At 46.4% G+C, this 23822-nt stretch overlaps 1 protein-coding gene across 10 annotated transcripts in view; it reads left to right on the forward strand.

The window, feature by feature from the left end:
• The window catches only part of PRPF40B (pre-mRNA processing factor 40B), a 241553-nt gene that overhangs the window by 18457 nt on the left and 199274 nt on the right, over window positions 1-23822 (forward strand). For all 10 annotated transcript variants that reach the window (XR_014960471.1, XR_014960473.1, XR_014960472.1 and 7 more), the window contains one exon: window positions 7466-7548. Coding sequence is in view for 7 of the 10 variants with exons in the window: in XM_085600361.1 (XP_085456487.1) it covers window positions 7531-7548 (18 nt within the window). In the remaining 3 variants the exon portion in view is untranslated. The remainder of the gene's footprint in view (window positions 1-7465; window positions 7549-23822) is intronic.

Raw genomic sequence — 23822 nt, forward strand, 5'->3', positions numbered from 1 at the left:
CCACTTCCCTTGAATGCATGAGGGCGGCCTCCCAATCAGTGCCCTCTAACTCACCAGTGACCCTTTCCCATTTTGCACGAAGCGGGCCCAGTCTGTCGGGCATGTTATTGAGTAGTGTTTTGTAAGTAAAGGAAACAGCTTTAGTCGGGATTTCCTCTTGGAGGAGACGACCTTCTAGCGGTGCATACTCCGGTAGCGTCATACCAGCCAACCCCTCCGCCCTCTAGGCATGCTGCATACAAAGGTATGCGTATGTCTGCGTGTCGTGTAGCTGGTACCGATCTTGGAGTGTGGGGAAGGAGGCCAATACACCATGGTCAAGGACATCGCCAATTTTAGTGATCCCTATCAGATCCCACTGCCTAAAGCCACTCAACTTTCCAATCTCTTTCAGCCGAGTCCCTTCCCACAATGGGGTTTCCCTGGTGCATTTTTGATCCCACTTCATTTGTCGCTCTGCACTCTTCCATGCCTCTACCGTTCTCTGGGTCGCCTGAAGCAATCTACTACACCCCTTACCCCCATATAGATAGTGAAGATGGTAGTGATCTCTAAACTGCAGCCTTTCGAGCCTATATGTTGGATGTGCCCCAGGTGCATGGATCTATTCATTAATGGCATTAAGGTGAGCCGCTCTATAATAAGACCGAATGTCTGGCAAAACCAACCTCCTATTATAGGGATTCCGCTGCAGAGTTGAAAGTGCAATACGTGGATGAGCCCCGTCCCAGAGGAGTAAACGTAACTCACTATCACTGTCCTTAAATATCAGATCCGGAACCTTAATGTAGGTATTCTGCAGTATGTAAAGCAACTGTGAGAGTGTCACAATTTTAAACATGGCAGCCCTGCCCATAATAGTTAGGGGAAGCTTCCGCCATCTCCTAACAACTTCCTGAAAGTTTAAAAAGACCCACCGAATATTGCGAACCAGACTGGTGGTTGCATCCAAAGTAATGCAGAGGCCAAGATAAGTCAATCCTTCTGTGGACCAATGGAAGCAGCTAGGGAAAGTCCGGTTCTCCACCGTCCCCCCCACTGGATACAGGGTGGACTTGGACCAGTTAATCCTGTCTCCCGCATGATATCCATAGGTTTCAACTATTCGCAGGATTTTGGGGAATGTCTCCGCCTGGTTCGTCACATTCAACAAAATATCATCTGCATATAACGATATACGTTCCTCTATCATCTGTCGGGAATCATCTACAAAGCCACCCAGTCCGGGAGAGGCCCTAACAACACAGGCCAGGGGTTCCAAACTAAGTGCAAACAAAGGGGAGAGTGGGCAACCCTGCCGAATTCCCCATCGAATCGGCCAGGGCTCAGAAAGAGCACCATTGACTCTAACTCTAGCCTCAGGCGCATTGTACAACAAAGCCACCCACTCCTGGAATCCCGGACCAAAGCCAAACTTCCCGAAAACTTTTCTCATGAAGGGCCAATGGATGGTGTCAAATGCTTTTTCCGCGTCTAGTGAGAGCAGCAAATGAGCCTCCTTTCGGTCCTTGACCACATCCCTCCAATTAGCTACCCGTCTTAGGTTGTACCGCGTGGCACGTTTCGGCATGAAGCCCATCTGGTCTCCATGTATCAAAGAAGCAATAACGGAGACAAGGCGCGTCCCCAGGACAGTGGCCAGGATTTTGGTTTCAATGTTTAACAGTGAGATGGGTCGGTATGACCCACAGTCATCCGGGGGCTTCCCCCTCTTTAGGGATCACAACCATCGTTGACAGCCGGAGGTCCGCCGGTAGTATCCCTTCTTACTTAGAGGCCTGGAACATCTTAAGTAGGTGCGGAGCCAGCAGGGAGCTATACGCTTTAAAAAATTCTCCCGGAAGGCAATTAGGACCCGGGGTTTTCCCTGCCCTTAGTCGACCAATGGCCTCCGGGACCTCTGCTAGAGTGAGATCCTCATCAAGCTTGTCTCTCTCCTCGGGGGGCAAACAGGGGAGCTCAACCTTCTCAAGGTATTGGGCTTGCATCTGGGCTGCATATAGCTTCGAGTAGCATCGAGCAAATGCTTCCACAATGTCCTGATGCGCGGTACAGGTACTGTCTTGCTCTTTGATGGACAAAACCCAGCGCAAATCCTGCTCCTTCCTGCCCAACCACACTAGTAATTTACCCGCTCTGTCACCAGTCTCGTACAGTCTATGTTGGACTGCAAGTTGATGCGCCTGTGCCTTTTTAGTAACGAGCGCTTGATATTCCTGTTTAGTGATATCCAACTGGCGGTGGGTATGCTCGCTCAGGGGAGGGGGACTCCCTTCAAGTTCCAGCAACCTGCGTTCCTGAGCCAGCGTCTCCTGAAGTTCCTGTCTGTTTTTGTGGGCTATAATATTTTGGGCTCTGTCCCTTATCACAGTTTTAAATGCCTCCCAGAGAGTAACCGCCGATTGCACGGAGCCCTCATTTTCTTTAAAATAAAGGTCAGTGTCTACCCCAAGTTCTGCCGCAACTTGTTCATCCCTCAGTGCCCAAGCGTTCAGCCTCCAGGTCATGCCCTGACTCTTCTGGTGTCCCTACCCGCAGGAACAACGGTGAATGATCCGAGATTCCCCTGGCTAAATACTCCCCCTCCTCGATTTGGTTGATCTCACCAGCTGTGGCAAGAAGATAATCCAACCTAGAAAATACCTTGTGCGCCCCAGAAAAGTATGAATATGCACGTGTGGATGGATGACAGCGTCTCCAAAGGTCAGTGAGCCCAAGGGCCGCATTGAACCTAGCCAATGCCGTGGTCTCCTGCTGCCTCGATCGTGGCAGCGAGCGATCTAGGGTAGGATCACTCACGTCATTAAAGTCACCTCCTATCAAATGTGTCGCGGGACCGGACTGCAAGAGGAGTTCAGACAATTTATCCAGTGTACGCTGCTGGAGACGCAGGGGAGCCTAAACACTGACTATCAACCAGCATTTGTGATTCCAAATACCCTGAACTGCAACAATGTGCCCTCTGTGTCTTCCCATCGTCGAGTGACCTGGAAGGGGGGTGATCGTTTGATTAGAATCGCTACTCCCCTTGATCCTCTGGTAAAACCCGCATGTGCCAGGGTATTGTATTGCCCCCTACCAAGGAAAGCGCAGTGTGGCCCCAAAAGGTGTGTTTCCTGTAGTAATATGATGTCCGGTTTCTGCCTTTTGATATATTTCAAGACTAACCCCCTCTTGATTTTACTGCCTAGTCCATTGACGTTCCACGTCAGCACCGAGAACCCGTCGACAGCCATTGTGTAAGGTGTATCAAAGCCTCCCGCACCCATCCAGGCCCCCCAACACAGCCCGCGCAATGCCAGCTTGCTTCAATGTCAGTATTCATGCAACTTACCAAAACAGAACAAACGCCCCCATCACCCCGAACACGTAGTCCAGAACAGTTAGCAGTGTCCATCTTGCCCCCCTCCCCTCACTCTGCAAGCACCCCCACCACCCCCAAACTCGTCAACATGACAACACTGGTGCAGGTAAACCACCCAGAGGTCTGTAGCCCACCCCCTCCGTCACACACTCAACTATATAGCACTACAAAAAGCGACAACCCACTGTATACTTCCCTTTCATGCAGCAAAGGTTCCGAATGTCCTTTATGCCTCGGGAGGGCACCAGGCCCCACCACTTCATTCCTCCTCGCCATTGTTCGGATGCTGCAACGCGCTAGAGTCACCACCCAGGAGACCCGAGCCCAAGGCCTACAACTGCTGAATATTTTCCAAAAGAGGGTATGTAGCGTCCGAAAGTCGGGATTCGAGGTTCTCCGAGTGATCAGAGTCTCCATGGCCGCTAGACCTCATAGAAGTTCTTGATGCGCATTCCAGGGCTGTGTCGTCATCCGAATCCAATATGGTGGCTTTGTGATCCCTGGGCCTCGGGGATCTCCCCGGCGTATTTCTAATGGAAGTCTGGTGCTTGAGCATTCGTCTCTGTCTCTTCACTTGAGGCCTCTCCCAGCCAGGACTGGATTGCTTGGTGGCAGGCAGGAGAGCAGGGAAAGGTGACCCACGTTGTGGCCGAGGCTGTTCCTCAATCCAGGGCCACGCCTCCTCCGGTGTCTGGAAGAACTGCGTGGTACCCTGGAAGATAACTTTGAGTTTGGCCAGGAACAGCAACATATGCTGGATCCCAAGGGCACGAAGTTTCACTTTTATAGGGTCAAAGGTGCGTTGTTGTGAATAATCTGGGAACACCATCACTCTCGTGTTCTCATATTTGATCTCACCCTTCTTCCGCAGCCCCCTGAGTATCAGGTTCAATCTTCTACCGCGGCAGCCATCTCTATCGGCAAGCAAATTGTTAATATTCTGTGTTTCTCCTGCAGGCCCATATAGAGGAACAACTTCTTTAAGCTGGCCAATTTTCTGTGCAATCAGAACGGGATTTGCCGACTGGTGGGAACTTTTCCAATTACGGCATTCAGCATTTGAGGGCTGATACCTGTAGCAGCTATTTGCGGCTGTGCAGCCTGAGCCGTCCGTGCAGGGTTAATTGTGAGTGTTTGCATAATGTACTGCGTGAGGTTTCTGTAAATGTTTACTAGATCTTTGCATATATTCTTATTTCTGCTGCATTTAGCGAGATTAGGAAGCGGTGTATAAGCAGCTAAAACCAACCAGGTCACTCCTTCTTCACTGAGCGGACTGAGTTTCACATTTTCTACGGTATGGGGGAGGGTGCATTTAAACCAATTTATATGTTCTTGGTAAGTTAGCAATATTTCTTTGTCCACATATGAAAAATATTCCGCTGGTATTTCATCTTCAGTGTAAGTGTGAACAATTTTGTGCAGGCATCCGCAGGTGGGAATTTAACCCAAGAGTAGAATACCTCTGTTCTCAAAGTATTGTGTGCCTCAACCACGTTGCCGGGAGGCCGTAATGTAATAATTTCACAGTAACTGCATGTCTGCCATATTCTGTAATATTTAAAGCGACTTCATCCTCTCCACCAACTTCACTGTTTACGGACAGTGTGTGAAGAGAGTAGAATTTATTGAGATGAATTTATGGAGATTGGGTTAGCACGATGTGGGAAAATGTTATCCTACAAGCTTGAATAACCTACATCCAATACATAGTGTGTACCTACCCATGCTGAGGCGGATTTTCCTTCCGACCACGGACGTCCCTGGTTTGGAGGTGAGTAGGGGTCTCACAAAAGCACAACTGAACTACTCAGATAGACTATTAATCAAGAACCCAACCAAAGTTGGCAGCGCCATGCCATGTACTTCCTACTAATCCGTAGGATCTGCACGTTTGTTGGACAACATAAACTAGGGGATTGGTGCCTAGACTAATTCCGGACACCTCCACAGGATATGTTGGCCTGTAGACCAGCTAGCTAACAGTGACCCCGTAGGCCCCTCTAACCTTATCAGGGAGCGAATGGTTTCTGGCATCCACTGAACATGACAACCCTGACCCCTCAGGGATCGTGGAAACAGATCAGAACCATTCGCTCAGTCACTCGTCCTTACTTGTGCTCAGAGAAATATACAGAATACACAGTGGGATGTTTTCAATATATTTATTGAACCAACGTTATTCTTGTATAGAATACATGTGCTACGATAATCAGTAGACAGAAGCAGATGAAAATGATTACAAGCACCAAAAGCGTAAATAGTAGATAGTGGATATAGTTCTACCATGGTGTTAAAACAGTGTATATATGCAAGCATAGTAGTAAGGATGTAATCTGGCATACTCCTACTATGCAAAACCCTACTCTAAGTGTACCTAGAGTGTGTGTAGGTGTGAAGCCAAGAATCCCCCCTAGGGACGACCCAACCCCATTAACTGGTGAGAGAGGATGTTGGAGCCTGTCTTGGTCACAAGCTAGACACCCCCTCACAGAGATGTCCAGACTACTGCCTTCAGCATGCAGGGACCCTCTGTGTCAGCTGAAGGACCTCCTCTGCTAATCTATCGGATGCTCATTATTAATAATAGAAAGCAGCCTTGTGATGTACGTTGTAGATTATCAATGTTACAGATCTGTAGATAGCTCTGTCACCCCTTGGATGAAGATAGAACAACATTTGTACATGGTGCGTAAAGAGGTCTTGTACATGATGTTCAAGGCATCGTGATAATGTTGTGCGAAGCTAGATGTGTTAACAAAGTAGTTTCAGACAAACTAATCCAACATTGTCGTGCATGCATCTATGTACAAAAGCTCATGGCAGAAATGTTATTATGAAAAGTAGGACAATGTAAGAAATGAGCAGCTTCGCTACAGGGGCCTAACCTGGGAACGTAACAATGTGTTGAGGGAGGTTACTCATGTCTTGGGTGCATGTAATAGAATAAGCAACCTCCAGTTTTGCTTTTGCGAATGCTGGGAGTGTGTGCAAGTGAGTGAGGCAGAGCATAGGTGTCTGGTGGGTTGGTGAAAGTGTCTGCAGCTGTTCAGGTATTCTGGTCCTGCGTTGTGTAAGGCTTTGTATGTGTGCGTGAGAAGTTTGAATTGGCTGCACTTGTGAATGGGGAGCCAGTGATACCTCCTGACGTGCAGTGTGGAAGATCAAGTATGAGTTGTGCAGAGGTGTTCTGGATGGTCTGGAGTCTGTGAAGGACTTATTTGAAGAATCCAGCATGTTGCCGTAGTCCAACCTGCTAGTGATGAGTGCTTGCGTGCCGATCCATCTGGTGTTCTGAGGCAACCATTTGAAGATCTTTCACAGCATGCATAGGATGTGGAAGCAGGAGGTGCACACCGTCATGTTGATCTTGTCGTCTAGGATGATCCCTAGATTTCTTGCGTAGTCTGTGTGTGTGGGTGTTGCTCCTTTCTCAGACACCCACTAGCTGAAGTTTCATGGGGAGGTCTTGTTGCCGAAGACCAATACTTCCGTCTTGTAGGAACTGAGCTTCAGGCAGTTAGTTCACATCCAGTCTGCTACCATGGATATGCAGTTTTTCTGGTTGGTTCTGGTGGAGGTTGTCTTTTCAGTCAGGGAAAGGATGAGTTGGGAGCCATGTACCAAAAGGCGGTACTACAGGTAGACCAATCAGCAGCCCCTCTCAGCTAAAGGACCTAATTGAATTTCTAAAGGAGACTTGTCTCCTCTGCCCCCACTTAGGTGTCTAAGTCTCCAGTCTACAGCTTGAGGAATGTCAGCAAATCACTACCACTGTCGCAGAAAACAACCTTACCTCTTGCTTTTGCACAGAAACTGGGCAGGGGCTATAAAAAAGGAATTTGGAAGCCCTTTAATCTGATTCACATACACACATAATGCATTTACCAAATAGTCCACATAAAAAACACACACAACATATACTTGGGATGTTAGCGCTAGCTACCTTATGCAGTTTGATGCAAGGCAGAGTTTTACTGCTGTGGTTGCCTTGAACAATAAGTACAGACATCAAGGTTGCTTAATTGAAGACTATCCCCTTCTATAATTTCCTCTTTGATGTGTGCCATCTTCATAACTCTTTCTTCCATTTTTGTCTAGTTGAAGACCTAGCTTCAGACCTCCTATCTCCTCTGTGCTCTGTGAGCCTCAGCAGCCTGCCACCCATGATGCCGCCTCCGTTTGTGAGTATTTATATATTTATATTTTATTGTCTGCACACCCAGCCAGTTGAGTCACTGTTGAGCTATTGAGCAGCTTGGACAAGATTAGTGCATGTGTAAGAGACGCCGAGGCCTACGTGTCTGTTATACAGTCAGTGCTTCAAAGTGGAAATAAACATTTTTGGAGCCAGTCACATACAGGGGTGAAATGTCACGGAGGTAGGTCGCTTCCAAAGCCCATACCACCTGCTAAAGATGCAACAGTGCCTGAGTGACACTGTATTATATGGTGAAGACTGATTTGCATATGGCTGGGTCCAAACTAGGGTGGCGTGGTCAGCAAAAAAAGCACGATGTATTTATGCCCAGATACAAACTGGGGTGGTGTGGTGAGCAAATAAATTATGTTCCCACCGTGGATAACCCTATTAAGTTTCACCTTTCGAAACCTTGTCTATTTGCCATTGTGCCTAGAAGTTCAGAGTCCCATAAAGGCATGGCTCCCGTAATCCTCTTTTCCCACCCCTATTTTCGATGGGCTGAGTGACAAAGGCGACTGTTGGGGCTGACGGTCCCTCTAGAGATAAATGACGTGGATTGGTCTAGAGAGCTCAACAGTATCCTCCCAGTTGGAGAACCAGATGGGCCATTATAGGCAGGTTACTCTCTGGGCTGGTGGGCCCAATAATTGATGGTTGTTAGTTGAGCTGCTGTATAATATAATTGAAGATCAGGTAGGGCTATCCCTCCCTCATACCACCCGTGTCAATTTTGCCAAGGGGGATCATCCATCCCAGAGCAGGGTCCTAATTTCACCATTGATTGCTTTAAAGTATGTGGCAGCCACCGGGAAGGGGAAATCTGCAACACATGTAGAAAACGGGGCAGCGCTATCAACTTGAATAGCGCTGCCCTTCCCAGTAAAGACATCACGTCACACATCACGTTTTAGGCGAGCCAAGAGATCTGTCAGATTTTTGGCTCTAAATATCTTGGGGTCAGTAGTAACGTGGATGCTTAAGTATTGAAAACTCTCTGTAACTACACAGGCTTCACATCCAGATGGAAGGCGGGGCGCCGGGCCTTGGAGGATAAACAGCACCGACTTGGACCAGTTAATTAAGTAGCCAGAGTTTTCCCCAAAGATCGACAAAATACTCATCAGTCTGGGAATGGAAGACCTTGGGGAGACGATATAAAAGAAAATGTCTTCTGCATACAGTGACAATGTTTCAGTCAGCAATGTGAAACCAACTGTTATTACTGTCACAATAAGCATATGTGAAGTGGTGGATAACATTCTGGTAATAAAAAGATATTTAAGAAAAAAAAAGAATATAAGTGCAGTATGTTGCCAGCATTTATAACAAGAATTTGCCATCAGTTTGTTATAAAAATTTCTTGAGTTTATACATTGCTTTTTGAACATTTGAATAGTCCTGTTGCACTTAGGAAAATGGGTGCCATTTGCTACTCTGGGATTCTCGCTGACAAGTGTCAATCTGGTCTGATGCCGTTCTATTATGTTGTGTTTTGTCTTGTTTACAGTTACAATAGGCTTGAGTATTGTTTAGTAATGGATACTATTGGTAGAGGCCAACTAAATCCTGTTATGGATCTGTGTGGAACATTATGTGCATGGATGTGTGTGGTCTAGGGCAGTTTTTGTTCCTTCAGCTGTGGTGTTCACTGTGGGGCGCTTATCATTTTAGTGGCTGCCAGTTTTATCATTTAAGATACAATGTTGTGTAAATTTGTTTGTAGTATAATTATGTTAGCATCTGGGTGGTTAATATATACATATGTCAGGGAATGTGGATGTGCTGCTGAGTTGGCAAATGCTTAGCCAACCATATGGCCTGGGCGGTGGTGGGCGCATGATGGTGATAAGGATTGAGTCTAACGTGCTTTGTAGTTATAGGGTAACAGAAGAATGTAACTTGCTTTAGATATGATGTTGAAGTGGCAAAACATAACTTAGACTGCTGTGGGCTTCAGTATGAGATTAAAAGATTTCTACCCAGCAATTCCATCCTCAAAAGGTATTGAACTCCAGTGGTGCAGAGTTAATCTGGATTACAAGTGGATCAGGGATTAATTTGAGCCGGTGGTTTCCAGTGCTTGGCACCGGCACTTAATTAGCAACACCTGCTCAAAGGACACTCTACCACATGGTGGCACTGTCTAGTTTGGAAATGAGCTCAAAAACAGTTGTTTAAAAATTCTTTATACATTAAAAATGACTTATACCTGCCACCCAAGCCATTTTATAGTTTCAGGGGCCTGGAATAGCCGGACTTGTCACACTTGTAACAGTGAGATCGTTAGTAGCTGTGTCGGTACTGTCACTGGCAGTGCTGGCATGGGCAATGGGTGGGTCAAGCTGCAGGGGCTTCCTGGTGACAGCCCTGGCACTTTTTCTTTTTACCAATTAAGCAATGACTGCAGGGGCGGCTCCTCCACTAGGGCGGAGGAGCATCGCCTCACTGCTTTCCTGCAGTGCGAGAAGCAGAAACATAAAATGGTAATAACTTCCAGTTATTACCATTTTATGTTTGGTTGCAGGCGGGAGGGTGGGCGGGGGTGCTCCGCAACCAGGACTGGGGAGGAATGGTGTGCCTGCCCACTCCTAACTGCACAAAAACTGTTTGGTCGGCCGCCCAAACCAGTCATGCGGACTCTGCCCTTCTCCATGTAGGCTGCATTGCAGCCTGCATGGAGAAGATGGCCTCCCCATAAGCCGCTGGCTGGGCAGCGTCCTGACCAATCACAACACGTTGTGATTGGCCTAGGTGAGGGAGCCATGCTACCTGCATCCTGTTCCTGGAAAGCAGGGGAGCAGTGAAGACGCGGGACCCAGCCGGCAGAAAGGTAAGTTAATTTTTTTAAATAATTAGATTTTAAATTACCCCCCCCCCCCGTTTGCAACTCCGCGACCCAGCGCCACCCCCCACCCCCTCCCCACCTGCGAGCTATGCCGGCCATGACTGAATGAGGAAGATCCTAAGGTTTCACTCAGAAATTACGAAACAGGAGAAATTGGTAATTCTGAGTCTGTTTCTACTTGTCCGCTTGTATTACCTCATTTCCCACAAAGCTTCCAGCAGAGATTGCAGCTACTTTCAGTAGGTGGAATCCCAGACTGAAAACTGCTAGGTCTGCAAAATTACTTGACATTCTGATGGAGGTGGTAAGTTCTCTCACCAGCCCCATCATCTTTTAGTAATTTCTTGTAATAGAAGCCTTCATGGTGTGGAACAATGATGTGCACACGAAGGTCTAAGGAGTTGTGTCTAACCTGAAAGTGTATGGCAAACTATTACAACATCTTAATATGGAGAAGATATTGCTTTGGAAAATATCTAGCAAACTGCATAGCTATGAGCCGTGTTGTGAGCTTGATGGTGTAGTCTTTAATGTGCACTGTTGCTGTAGTGTGAAGTACAAATGTAACTTGATATGGTTATGCTGCCAAGGTGGCAACCACTCAGCCAACAGTTGACTTGGAGCTGTGGGCTGCCTAGACTGTTTGTTTCTTGCAGATCAACATCTAGGTCTGTATTTTACCTAAGTGTAAGGCAGTAGTCTTTAACCTGTGGTCTGAGGACCACCGGGGGTCCATGAGGCATATTCAAGAGGTCTGCAACTGTTTTACAAAATTAAATAATATTAAATTATTCAATTAAAAGTAATAAAGTATATACAAATAAACAATCAAAATTGAACATTTGAAAACTTTTCTATGTTTGTGAATTACACAAAATATTTCAATAGTTGATCATTTATTTGGTGTATACTTGTTTTTGTCGTTTTGTGTATTGTTTTGTGGTCTAAATCATAGAAATTACTCAGGCTTCCTTTAAGGACTTAGAAGCGGTGCTCGGATTCTAGTAATGATTCAGCGGGGGTCCACAGAAATAACAAGCATTTGCAATGCAATGGGTCTCGCATTTGTGAAATATTAAGCTATTGGCATTGTAAATGACAATGCCTTTTATTTATCTGTTTTTACAATCAACACATAGAAGGTTTGTTATTTACAATGCCAGTAGCCGAAAGTCTCGCATTGCAAATGCTTGTTTTAAAAGTTATGTTAATCACACCTGCTGGCTTTACCAGTTCTGGGAAACGTAAAAAAGGATTGCTTTGTGAACACAACTCGTACAGATGATACATGAATGAGAGCAGGGGATTTTAAGAAGTAAATAATTCATCATGCATTCCAAAGTATGTTTTTCCAGACTTAAAAAACAGGGACGCGTGAGACCTAGCTACTGGTCTCCTCGTTCCAAGATACCACAGGACCTAACAGAAATGCGGCAACTACTGGCAAGAATATGTCACTGCATCTGCGTCAGGGGGAACGATTCGGTCAAAAGAAAGCTGAACATTAACCAGACTGTGGGGATCACAGGACACAAGTGCTTATTATCAGTACGGCCGGGTCTAGGTAAACACGCAAGCGTTTCTTTAGTAGATTGCAAAAGGGGCATGCACGTACATCCAGTCATTACGCTACACCATATCATGGCAGCGCCAGGACACCCTTGGGTATAAGTGCGCTTTATAAGCTCCTAATAATAATAATAATATTAATGTCACGATCCCAGAACATTGCGAAACATACAGTAAAAAATGCAAAGTAAATGCTTTGGCGTGTAAGTGACCGCCAGTGTTTCAGCCGTGGATGTGGCACTTTTTTTTCAAAATGCCAGTGTACGGGTGCCACATAGGCACGTCATCATGTATTCAACGGATTTACAGAGCAATGAAAACTACTTTGTTGTAGAGTCCGAGTGCTTTAAAATTAACATAGGATCGTATGAGCCTAACGGGTAAAAAAAGGACAAGCTCCCTTCAACGCCCCTTAGAAGAAATAAAGATAGTAATAGCACAAATAAAGACCGAAGTCCTTTATGACTACTGCAATGTGTACATGTCTCTCCTACCTAACAAACCAAAACTATGCTTTATTATTCTGACACCACTTAGGCCGAGAAACCAGACAGGCGACTGCTCCCACTGTATGGTAAACTGTATGAAGTGCCTATCCCCGCTTGCAGGCTCTCGAACTGCCCCAGGGCTAGCTGAATGGTGGACAGGCAGTTGAACGTTTAACTTTCCTGACACACCCGGTGCGAAGGACGGCGATTTGTAAGAAATGTAACACTCACTCTACTTCCAGCTGCTCACTGTGCTCATCCCTCAAGCTGTACCTTCTCCATCCCCACTTCCAAGACCAAAGACTGTAAAATAAAACGCATGTTCAGAACACTCCCTGTTGGCACGCGCATTCAGTCCCTCCTCACGCCCCTACCGCAGGTATGAATTAACAGTGGCCTCCAGCTGCACATCAGAAGGGTACACCCACTCTTCCTCCAGCTGCACGGCGGGAGGGAGCCCCTTCCCAAACAAGCATTAGCTCACTGTGTGCTGTTGACAGGCAGCCATCATGCATTGGGTAAAGTTGCCTAGAGTTATACAGAGCATGCGGCACCGGGTTCATATCTAAATCATTCTGGTAGAGTGACCCTTTGGAGTCCGCTCCTGTCTCATTTAGTAGGCAAAATGTGAATCCGTAATATGCAAACTGCTTGTAGTTAAACCGACTTGTTGTTTTGAATGCAGGCTTTTTTGTTACTGACATGGCCAGTATTGATTTTACCCTTGCACGCTGCCTTATTTTTATGCCTGTGTCCGTTCTACCAGAGCAGACATCTTTCCGATTGAAGTTATGGGCACTTTCTATGAAATGACACAGCCAGGCGCGTTACTGTCTGTATGTCCCCTGCAGTCCAGTTCTGATCTATGGACCAGAATACACTTGCAATATTTAAAACAACCTTTGGAGTCCGCTCCTGTCTCATTTTGTATGCAAAATGTGAATCCGTAATATGTAGACTGCTTGTAGTTAAACCGACTTGTTGTTTTGAATGCAGGCGTTTTTGTTACTGACATGGCCAGTATCGATTTTATCCTTGCGCGCTGCCTTATGTTTATGCCTGTGTCCGTTCTACCAGAGCAGACATCTTTCCGATTGAAGTTACGGGCATTTTTTATGAAGTGACACATCCAGCATTGAACTCTAATCACTGGTATGCGCAGACGTGTTACTGTCTGTATGTCCCCTGTAGTCCAGTTCCGATCTACGGACCAGAATACACTTGCAATATTTAAAACAAGCTGCCTGCGTTTTCTCATGAGCGCGAACACGTGAGCGCGAGCACAATCTCCAGTCCGGGTGGGCGAGCCGGAAAGGAGACAGGGAGGGAACAAAAAAACCTCGCTCCAAATGAAATGCGAGCGTTTCACATAAAGTGTGACGCGTGCAAATGAAAAGCGGAGGCGGAGCTTCCACGCCGCTTCAGACACAAACCCGACGACAATAGACCTCGCCGAGCGGACAGCGCATGCGCTGCGACGCTAGGCGAGACCTAAAAACATGAAGAACCTCTGGTATAGGGTATTGCATTTAGCTTTTGTAAAGCATATTGCCACCACAGGCTTTTGTGTGTTGTGCATTAGGGCTAGAGAGGGGATCCAGTCTTGTTACTGCAGACCTGAAACAGTTCCGAGGTGTGTCTTTCGATGAATAATGTGGCATTGAGAAGATTGACTTTATTAATGACGCCTTCACTGGGATGTCCTTTGAGCACACTGCAGTGTGGTAGACCATCTTTCATATGTGAGAATATTCATCTTTGAAGGAGATATCGGGGTACTCAATTGAAAATTGTCAGCAGGCAAAAGGCTAGTGTGCAGTTAGTTGTCTAAGGGCCTCATTTAGCTTTTTATGTCTGAATGTCCGCCAGGTCAGAAGAGGCACTGGCCACCACTTTTATGACATGGGACTGCTTACCATATCTAGAGATCCCACTTGCTCAGCAGGGATCTCTCGGAACACAGTGCATGCACTTGTTCAGTAGATGCATTGTAGGCACAGCTGAATGGTGTGTGGCACCATGTTTGATCTGCCTGTGCACCATTATTCTTTGTTTCACACGTCACAACTCCCAAAGCTGGCATTTGTTTATGTAAAAGAAAAAAAAAATCAATTGACCCTGCATCTCGGGGGTCAATATTTGCTTTCCCTGTGCATGACAAGGCTGCTCATTGTTTGACAACCACTAAATGAGACCCTAAGTCCATAGGGTTTTCCAGTCTCCGGATGATTGGTGGGTCATGGCGCAGTTGTAGCAGAAGAAGTGGAATGTTTCGATGATGCGTGGGGAAGAGGTCCAGTAAGCTTTGAAAAGTAGAAGCGCAGTAGTGGGATCTTGTGGGTGAAGGGTTCTTGTGGGACACCTGATTCACTGTCGAAAGGACAGTGCTGAAAGGGTTGGAAATATTGGTGAGGGATTATCTGAAGTCTCTGTAAGAAAAGATGTGTTCTATTCTATTATGGTCCCTTGGATTCCAAGTTCCTTTAGCCTGTCTAGTAACGTGGAATTGTGGACTGAGTCAAATGTATTTTAAGTGGTACCCATTCTGGTCAACTGTTGATTGGACCCATTCTAGGTGTCAAAGAGTGATGCTTTGGTGCCTTTCTCCGGGAGGAACTTGTTTTCAGAACCACACAGTGTTATTTTCTTCAGCAAATTTTGATAGTTACTAGGAAGCTGCTCTTTCGATTGGCTTACCATTGAAGTGTCCTCTGGCAATTCAAGTTTGTTGTGGCAGAAAGATCTATTTCTAACTTTTCAGGAGTGGTGTCATGTGACCTGTTTTTAAGTCCTTGGGAAGGATCTAGAGAGGAGACTTAAATTCAGTATGAGCCTGGATGTGATGGCTGCTGACACAGAAAGAAGGATTTCCTTAAAGTTGTCCATCTGGCAGAGATCGGCAGGAGAGACAAAACTGCTGCAGGATTTCATGAGAATTGTGAATTTTTGCTCTGATAGGGAATAAAGGCCCAAAACGATGAATCCTAAGAGAATTTGAAAGTCATGTCGCTGAGTGTGTCCTTAGGTGGTTCGCAATATGCCTTTGAGCAGAGACCGGATTCCAGGGAAGTGGCTTTGTAGACAAGTTGTGTTGCCCGAGCGACACAGCAGTTTTGTAAATACGTGATGTCCGTGATAGTGATCTCTGGGTTCTCAATTTCCATGATGGTCTTTTGGTGGTTCTTTTATTTTCTGACAGGTCCCTTGCAGTGATGGGAAAGTCGAAGCTTGTCACCTTTGCCATACATTTTTTAACATCTTATTTTCAGTCCTCTGTTCTGTACGTTGACAGTCTTGAGGTCCTTGGTGAACCAAGCCAAGGGGCGGGACACGCTACTGGTTTAACAGGTATCAGGACACTTAAAGCCTGATTACAATGTCGCGGTCCACCCGACAGACAGGCAGGCCATCGGTCCGACTGCCGCATTCCAGTGCAGGCGGTCACACCACAGAGGTCGGGGGAAGGATTGCGGCCTCCGACAGGAACTAGGATCCCATTGTGGCAGCAGTCGGAAACATATCCCTAACATTGCAGAGGTGCCTGCGCAGGCACCGCCAAGGGGATTACGATGTCCTTCTCTGACTGCCTTTTCAGGGCGGTCCAACTGTCATGATGAGGCAGACAAAAAGGGACTTTGGTGAGTCCCAATCAGGGCCCCCGTCCCTGTGAGTCACTGCCTAGTAGCCCTGAGGGACCATGTAGTGCCCTGGAATACATCCATGCAGTGTGGATGTGCACAACGTGCTTTTTTTCTACTGCTGCTTGTGCTGCATCCCTTTTCCTGGGCCTCAGCACATGCTGCAGTAGAAAAAAGCACTTTCCGACCGCCACCATGGCGGACAAATTGTAATTGGGCGGTCGGACTGCCACCTACCTGTCGTGCGGTCCCCGGACCGCCGTGATGGTGTGCCACGGTCCGACCATCCAGCATCAAAATGATTCCTTCAGTTCTGATGTCAACCATTTGTCAAATAAGTCAACTGATGTAGTAGAATCTGTGAGCATGATTCCAGTGAGGAGAGGGGTTAGATGCTTGAGGCATTGTTTCTTACAGTTTCTTGCATACGTCCCGATAGCCAGATATTGTTTTGCATAGGCCACCAAGGAAGAAGGCGGTACATGGTGGCCACTCCAGGCGCAAATTATATTTATGGTGATTGCCCTTGTGAAAGTGGCAATAGTGGTGTCTGGGTTTAGTATGTTTTACATGCCCCAAGAAATTATGAGGTGGGGATCTGACCTATGGACTTTGGTTTTTTGGATACATTCTGTCAGTGCGTAATGTGTTTACGTTTTATCCTTTTTATCCGAGGATTGGTTAGAACATGCTCAAAACAGCCTTATATCGCTATAGCACTGTGCCTAACAATGTCGCCAAGTCTTGGGGATTAGTGCCAGTCTATCCTTAAATTATCCAAGAATCAATCCTGCAATGGCACATGTATGCCAGCGTGACAAGTCTACACTCGCCCATTGTAGCGCTTGGCATTTCACTTGGTGTAACTTTTGAGTAAGACATCCACACCCATTGAAACAGATCACATTTCTAAATAAAATCAGTTTTATTCCTCTGAAAAACATAAATTGCGCAGAACATACTCTGAGGTCAACTTGCTAAAGCTCACTAATCACAAGTCACTGGCCTAAATTGAAATTCAGCGCATTGCGCTATTTCACTCCATGCTTCTAACTTAGAAGATATCAATCCCAATAGCATTTAGTTTTTCTCCCACTTTGGTCTGGAGTTATATTTACGTAACATATGCTGTCGGGATTCTCTCTCTGTCCAGCCACTCTGTCCAGGCCAGCAAGGTGAGCTTAGATACTGAGATCTGTGGAAAGGCCTCTCTCTGTGGGATTCTGGAACCAGCTCTTCTCCTGGGCTTCTGTCTGGTCTTTTCTCCTATCAGCTCACTGTCCCCAGATCTCATCACAGTCCAGCTGCTCTCTCTCCCAGACTCCGCACAGACTCACTCCTACTCCCAGACTTGGTTACAGAGTCAAGCTACACAGTATTCTGCATTCATCTGAAAAGTTACTTGCAACATTGAGGGGTGTCTAGCTGATGTGTTCCTGTGTCCTTCGTTTCCATGGGAGTGTGGATAAGCAGGTCTCAAACAAACTGTGGTTGCTACTTCAAGGCCTCTGATACACATGTGAAATCCAGAGTCCATATGTACTGAAAATAATGTGATTCATTTAATTTTCTAATACAGTAAGGACTTATGTCTTGCCATTCTGCAGCTAGGAAAGAAATATTGTGCTCAGTTTTTCCTAGCTACCACTTTATCGTGTGGGCAAGGTCTCACAAGCTTGACTACAGCTTCTGCATGTGGGCAATTTCCACTATTTGTACAACATGGAACCTACGGTGAGTCCTCTCCTATCTCTGGTTCACTTTGTAATACTTGGATTGGATTGGAATAACTAAGGACATCCAAAAAAAGTGCACTTTAAGTTGTAATACAGTCTCTATAATGCACAATTGCATCCTTCTCTATGAAAAACAAACTACATAACTTGGCTACAGTGCACTTTCCCAATATGAGAATGCATTGTTTAATACCCGTGTTTGTATAAAACCAAATGTATCCCTTACCACATTGCAATTTTTTTAATGCTGCTAAAACTGATCTTATTTGACTGCTCCCCTGTATATTCTGCTGCTACTCTACGAAACATTGGATTGCAGTTATGGCTGATTGTTAATACCTGAAATCGAATGTATTTTAATTGTCATTGTCATTGTTATTTGCATATTCTTTCTATCATTAATTCACCAGTGTAGTTTTTTAATGTAATTTGAAGTTTTTAAGAATTAGTGCTCTTATGTTATGGTTCTTTTTATAATGTGTATTGTTGCTGTAATTTTGAGGTGTTCTTTTAAGGATATTTTTATATCCAAATAAAGTAAAGTAATAAAACACAGCAAATGTATCTATCTATGTGGTATTTCTATAGCATGAACCTAGCCAAAAGGCAGCACAATTCTGTACAGGGTAAAGATAAGCATAAAGGCAACAGGTGATGGCTGTGTTGTGGACTGATAATGCATTGTGATGTTGTGGACTTTGAAGAGGCCCGTCTCAACTCTTTCAAATGAACTCTCACCTAATTCGGAGCAGCACTGAGATGGTCCTGATGGATATAGGGATGTTGTTCCAGTTATTGGGTGCATACATGGAGGAGGCTTGCTTTGTTTTTTTCTTTTTTACACTTCATAGTCTGCAGTCTCATGATGACCTGTCTACAGGTATGCCGAGAACCACCAGAGATGGTGAGCTTGTCTGCAAGATAAGCAGTGGTGTTTGTTGTGATAGGTTTATACATGATGCAGCTGTATTTGAAGATGGAGCGCGCCAGCAAGGAGAGGCTAGTGTTGTGTAGTTCCTATAAATATATAGGACCTGCGCATTTGTTGGACAACATAAACATTGGGATTGGTGTCTAAACTGATTCCAGACACCCCCACAGGATATGTCAGACAGCTAGCTCACAGTGCCACTATAAGCTCCAGAACCTTACCAAGGAGCGAATAGTTTCTGGCAACTATTGAACATGACAACCCTGACCCTTCAGGGATCGTGGAAACAGCACAGTACTTTCCGCTCAGTTAATCATGCTCACTTAGTCTCAGAAAGATACACAGAATAAACGTTGAGGATGTTTTCAATAAGCATTTATTGAACCAGCCTCATTCTAGTATAAAACATGTTTGCTGCGGCGATCAATAGACAGCCGCTAACATAAGAGATTACAAGCATCAATAGAGTAAACAGAAGTTAGAATTATACCATGGTGCTAAAACAGTGAATATATGCAGGCATATAAACATGACAGTAATCAAGCATACTACTTCGATGCGGACCCTACCTAAGTGTACCTAGCATGTATGTGGGTGTAAAGCCAATAATCCCCTAGGAAAGAGCCAACCCCATTACCTGATGGGAGAAAATGAAGGGCTCCGTCTTGAGCACAAGTTGGACACCCCACAAGGGATGTCACACCACTGCGTGTTGAAGCCTCAGTGTGTAGGGACCTCTGTGTCTTGTGTCAGCATAGAAGCATCTTCTCTAGTTACCTAGGGAAGTTGCGGTTATTTCAAACCAAAAAGGTAGCCTCGGGGGTTCTACCACAATCAATGTTATTAGTACGATTATGGAGATGAGCCTAAATCATTAATTGTAATTATGCAAAGTAGCCCTGTCGGCCTAGGATGAAGATAGCGATGACTTTTGTACAGAGTATGTTAATCCTGTTATGTACGCCATGTGCAGGGGATTTTACTAAGAATCCTCATGCATAATAAATTAGGCTAGTTTCAAGGAAACCAATCGACATTTATTCAGCACATAACTGGGTAAGAGGTCAGTTCTAGAACCGTTATTCAGAGCAAGGTAGGACACATGAAGGTAAAAGGTCACTTTGCTACTTAGGCCTAGGTTAGAAAACATAACACCAGAGTTCCTTTAAGATGGAGGTGATGCAAATCATATTTCATCAGGCCCTTGGTGAGACGGGTTTCGTCATGTAGGATGCCCTTAAGGGGTGTTGGTGTACAGTCTGAGAAGCTATGTAGAACAGCATTACCAAAATCCAGATGCAAGAATACGATGGCTTGAACAGCAGTTCTGAAGTGGCTCTCTAAGAAACAATTTAGCTTTCTTTAGAAAAGAGAACTGGTATCAGCCCAGCTTTGTGTCAATGTTATCTTATGTTGGTGTCCAGGTTGAATCTAACTCACTTGGCATTCAGTGATTTGTAGTTTCTTAGCTGCCAAGGTTCATGGCATTGAGCAGTACAGGTATGTACTGTTTCTCGTTTGTTGTTCTTTACAAATAACAGATATTCTATCTTGGTTGGGTTGAGTTTCAAGTATTCATTGACATCCAGGTGCGAATGCTGTGCAGGCAATATTTGAGGCATTTAATGCCTGAAGCAGGGGGAACTTTCAATCAGAGTTGTGAATCATCGCCATATTGGTGAATCTTGATGCCGTTATCTGTGAGTAGAGCATAAAGTGGCTCCATGTAGAGGTAAAAATGGCTATTGAACTTATAGAGGAAAAACAGGTAAGTCGCATTTTTCTGATACCGCACTAGTCACCTACACTACTCAAAGGTTAAAATATTGCTTATTTCTATTTAACATAACTCAAACATCCTTTACAATAGGAACCACTGCTAATTATGCTGGGTGCATTTAATTCCACTGTATCTAGTATACTTGTGTCATTACAATGGGGACCCCGAATCCAGTCCTAGAATGCTTGTTTCTAGTCCAGGGAGGACCTGGTCTGGCAGTTTGGGCTGGACTGTTAGCAGGCGGAACAGGGTCAAGACTGATTTGCATATGGCTGGGTCCAAACTGGGGTGGCGCGGTGAGCAAAAGAGCAATGGATTAAACCCAGATCTGTGACTGGAGGTGTGTGGTTGAAAAGTTTCAGCGCTCCGTCCATCGTCTTGTTATGATTACAATAGGGACAAACCATATGCAAATTAGTCTTGGCCCCACACATAAAAAGTACAGTCCCGACTGACCATCAAGGTCATGTCTCCTCTGAACAGGAGCACAGGCAACCCCACCCTATTTCAATCTTGTTGTGTCTTAACAGTGTGGTGCAGCTGGCGTCCTTTCTTCCAGTGTGCAGTACTACCCCATGTTGAGGTATTACATTTCCCATTTGTCGAAGTACTACATATTCCCATTTCAGGAGTCGTATGTAGAGAGAAAGATGTTAAGGATGCAATACGTCAATTAATCTGAACCACTTGTAATTAATATGGATACATTTCTGCATGGGAACTCTGGAATGGTATGGCCTTTTTATGTCTTATTAGTTATGTGCAACCTATTCCACACTAAGCACAAGACTGAGGTCTAGGCATACCCCTGCCCACTTAGGCAGATTCAGGTAGCAACAAACAATGGCAAAGCCAATTGGTCTTCCCTTTTCAGCCTACTGGCTTTCCAGGAGATTTTTTCTGATGCTTTTAAGGCAGAACTCACTGTGAGAAAGTGCCCTCTTTCTTGCATGGTATGCCCCTACTTTTTGCTGAATAGCTGATGTACTTTGACTGAGTGTGCCCTGGGCCCCTGCCAATCAGGTACCCAGGGCCTGTGTTCCTTCCCTAAAACTGCATTGAAGCCTAAACCCAATTGGCATCTCTGGCCAAATGTCAGCCCCTGGTAAATGGTACCATAGGTACCCAGGGCACTGTGACCAGAGAAGGCCCCTAAGGGCTGTAGCACTTATTGTGCCACCCTTAGAGGCCCTGTACCCTGACACACACACACTGCCTTTGCAGGCTGAGTGTCTGGGTGCAGAACAAAACAAAGAGTCGACATGGCACACAGGCCCACAAACCACTGCCCTGGCATACATCAGTTACCCCTCTAGATGGGTGCCCTATGCCAGTGGTGAGGGTACAGGTGCATGAGCCCTGTACCCCTACAGTGCCCAGGTCCATTCCTGGGCCCTGTAAGTGCAGTGCTGCCATTAAGAGTATATGGTGCTGGGAGGTTGTCATTACAAACTCCACAGCACCATAATGGCTACACTGAAGACTGGGAAGTTTGGTATCAAACTTCTCAGCACCTTAAACCCACACTGATGCCAGTGTGGGATTTAATGTAAAATGCACCCCAGAGGGCATCTTAGAGATGCCCCCTGAAAAACGACCAACTCCCAGTGACCTGACTGAGTGGCTGCGCAGGGTGCCACCACCAGCCGTGTTTCTGGACCCCTGGGTCGGGAGCTTGCTGCTCTTGGGGGCCTGAAACAATGCACATCCTGGGACGAGGTGCCAAGCCTCGTCCCCCAGGATGGGCAGGGTTCACGAAGGAGAAGCTTCAAAGGCATGCCGCCTTTGTGAGCTTCTCCAGACCATTTGCTCCTTTCAGCAACTAGTCCCCACTGGTTCTACCCCTCAATTTGGGCGGGAGAACCGGCGGGAATATCAAGTGAGAAAGAGAGGTGTGCCCACCTCTGCCAACTCCACCCCTAAGGTGGGGGAGGCGAGGTGAAGCACAACCTCGAGTCCCCGCCATCTTGAGAATGGGGGGACCCAGCCAACCAGGGACAGGCTCCTGCCCCCCTCCCACTGGAGAGTGGCAGAATAGGGGGTGTACCCACCCCAGTGAAGGGACCCATAGGTCCCTGCCCTTTACCTACCTGTAACGCCCCTAAATTTAGTATTTAGGGGCACCCTGAACCCTCCTTCCTCCGATCCAGCAACCACAAAAAAAGAAGAAGAAGAAGAAGGACGAGAAGTCATGCAGAGCTAACAAGAGGACTACGCCCCCTGACTTGGCCCCAGCCCTACAGGCCTGTCTCCCTTCGAACCTGCTCCTGCAAAACCCCGGCGTGTCCAGCGGCCAGCAACCTCAAAAACCCGGAGGACCTGCCTGCATTCACTCTCCAAGCTTTTTCTCCCGTGAACACCAGACGTGTTTGAACTGCGGCTTCTGGTGCCAGCCAGAAACCGCGAATCCTGCACACTCTGCACCTGCGGAGCCCGGCCAGTGTTTGAGTGAACAAACACCACGAGGAGGTCCCCCCGGCGATCCTTACCCGAGATCCGGCGACCCCTGACCTGCCTCAAGCCTCCAGACGACGCCTGCAGCCTCAATACAGGAGACCCCCCCTACCACGACCAGAGAGGGTAAGAAAATCCGACGTCTAAGGGCACCCCTGCACCCGACGCCCCACGGCCTTGTGTGCCCAACCCAGTGGTGCCTAACCATCCCTCTACATCCCAACTTACCCCTCGAAGTGGTGGTCACTCCTGGAAGATCTTTGTCCCCGAGCCTGCAGTGTTTCTTTGTACCGGAGAATCTCCATTGAAGTCAACAGGGCACCCGACCTCAAAACTGCACCCTGCACCCGGTTGCCCTAGCGCCACTGAGGGTGCCCCTTTGGTGCTAACTTGGTCCCCAATATGCCCTGAGCTTAACCCTAGGAGCTTTGCTCCCACAACCCTGTGGCCTGCTTGCCAGCAGCCACCAACCGGAGCCCTCCTGTCCCCATAGGATAACATTGGGCCTCAACACTGCACCCGGCTGCCCGAGTGCCGCTGGAGGTGCAACAACAGTGCATCACTGACCCTGGGAGACCCCTGAGTCTAACCCCAGGACCCTAACTCAAAAGACCGATTACTTACCTTGAAACCGATAACTCATTTTTCCTCATAGGATAACATTGACACTTTTTCTCTCAAAAAGTTTCTGTCGACTTTTGAAAACTACAGATATTCCTTAAAAATCAGCCGATTAACCAAAATGCATTTTCTCAACTGTTTTCAGGAAATGTCCCAGTGCTGAATCCAGGATCCAGCACTGAGTAAGAAAAA

This window comes from Triturus cristatus, chromosome 4_2, assembly GCF_964204655.1.
Source record: "Triturus cristatus chromosome 4_2, aTriCri1.1, whole genome shotgun sequence".
Taxonomy (NCBI): domain Eukaryota; kingdom Metazoa; phylum Chordata; class Amphibia; order Caudata; family Salamandridae; genus Triturus; species Triturus cristatus.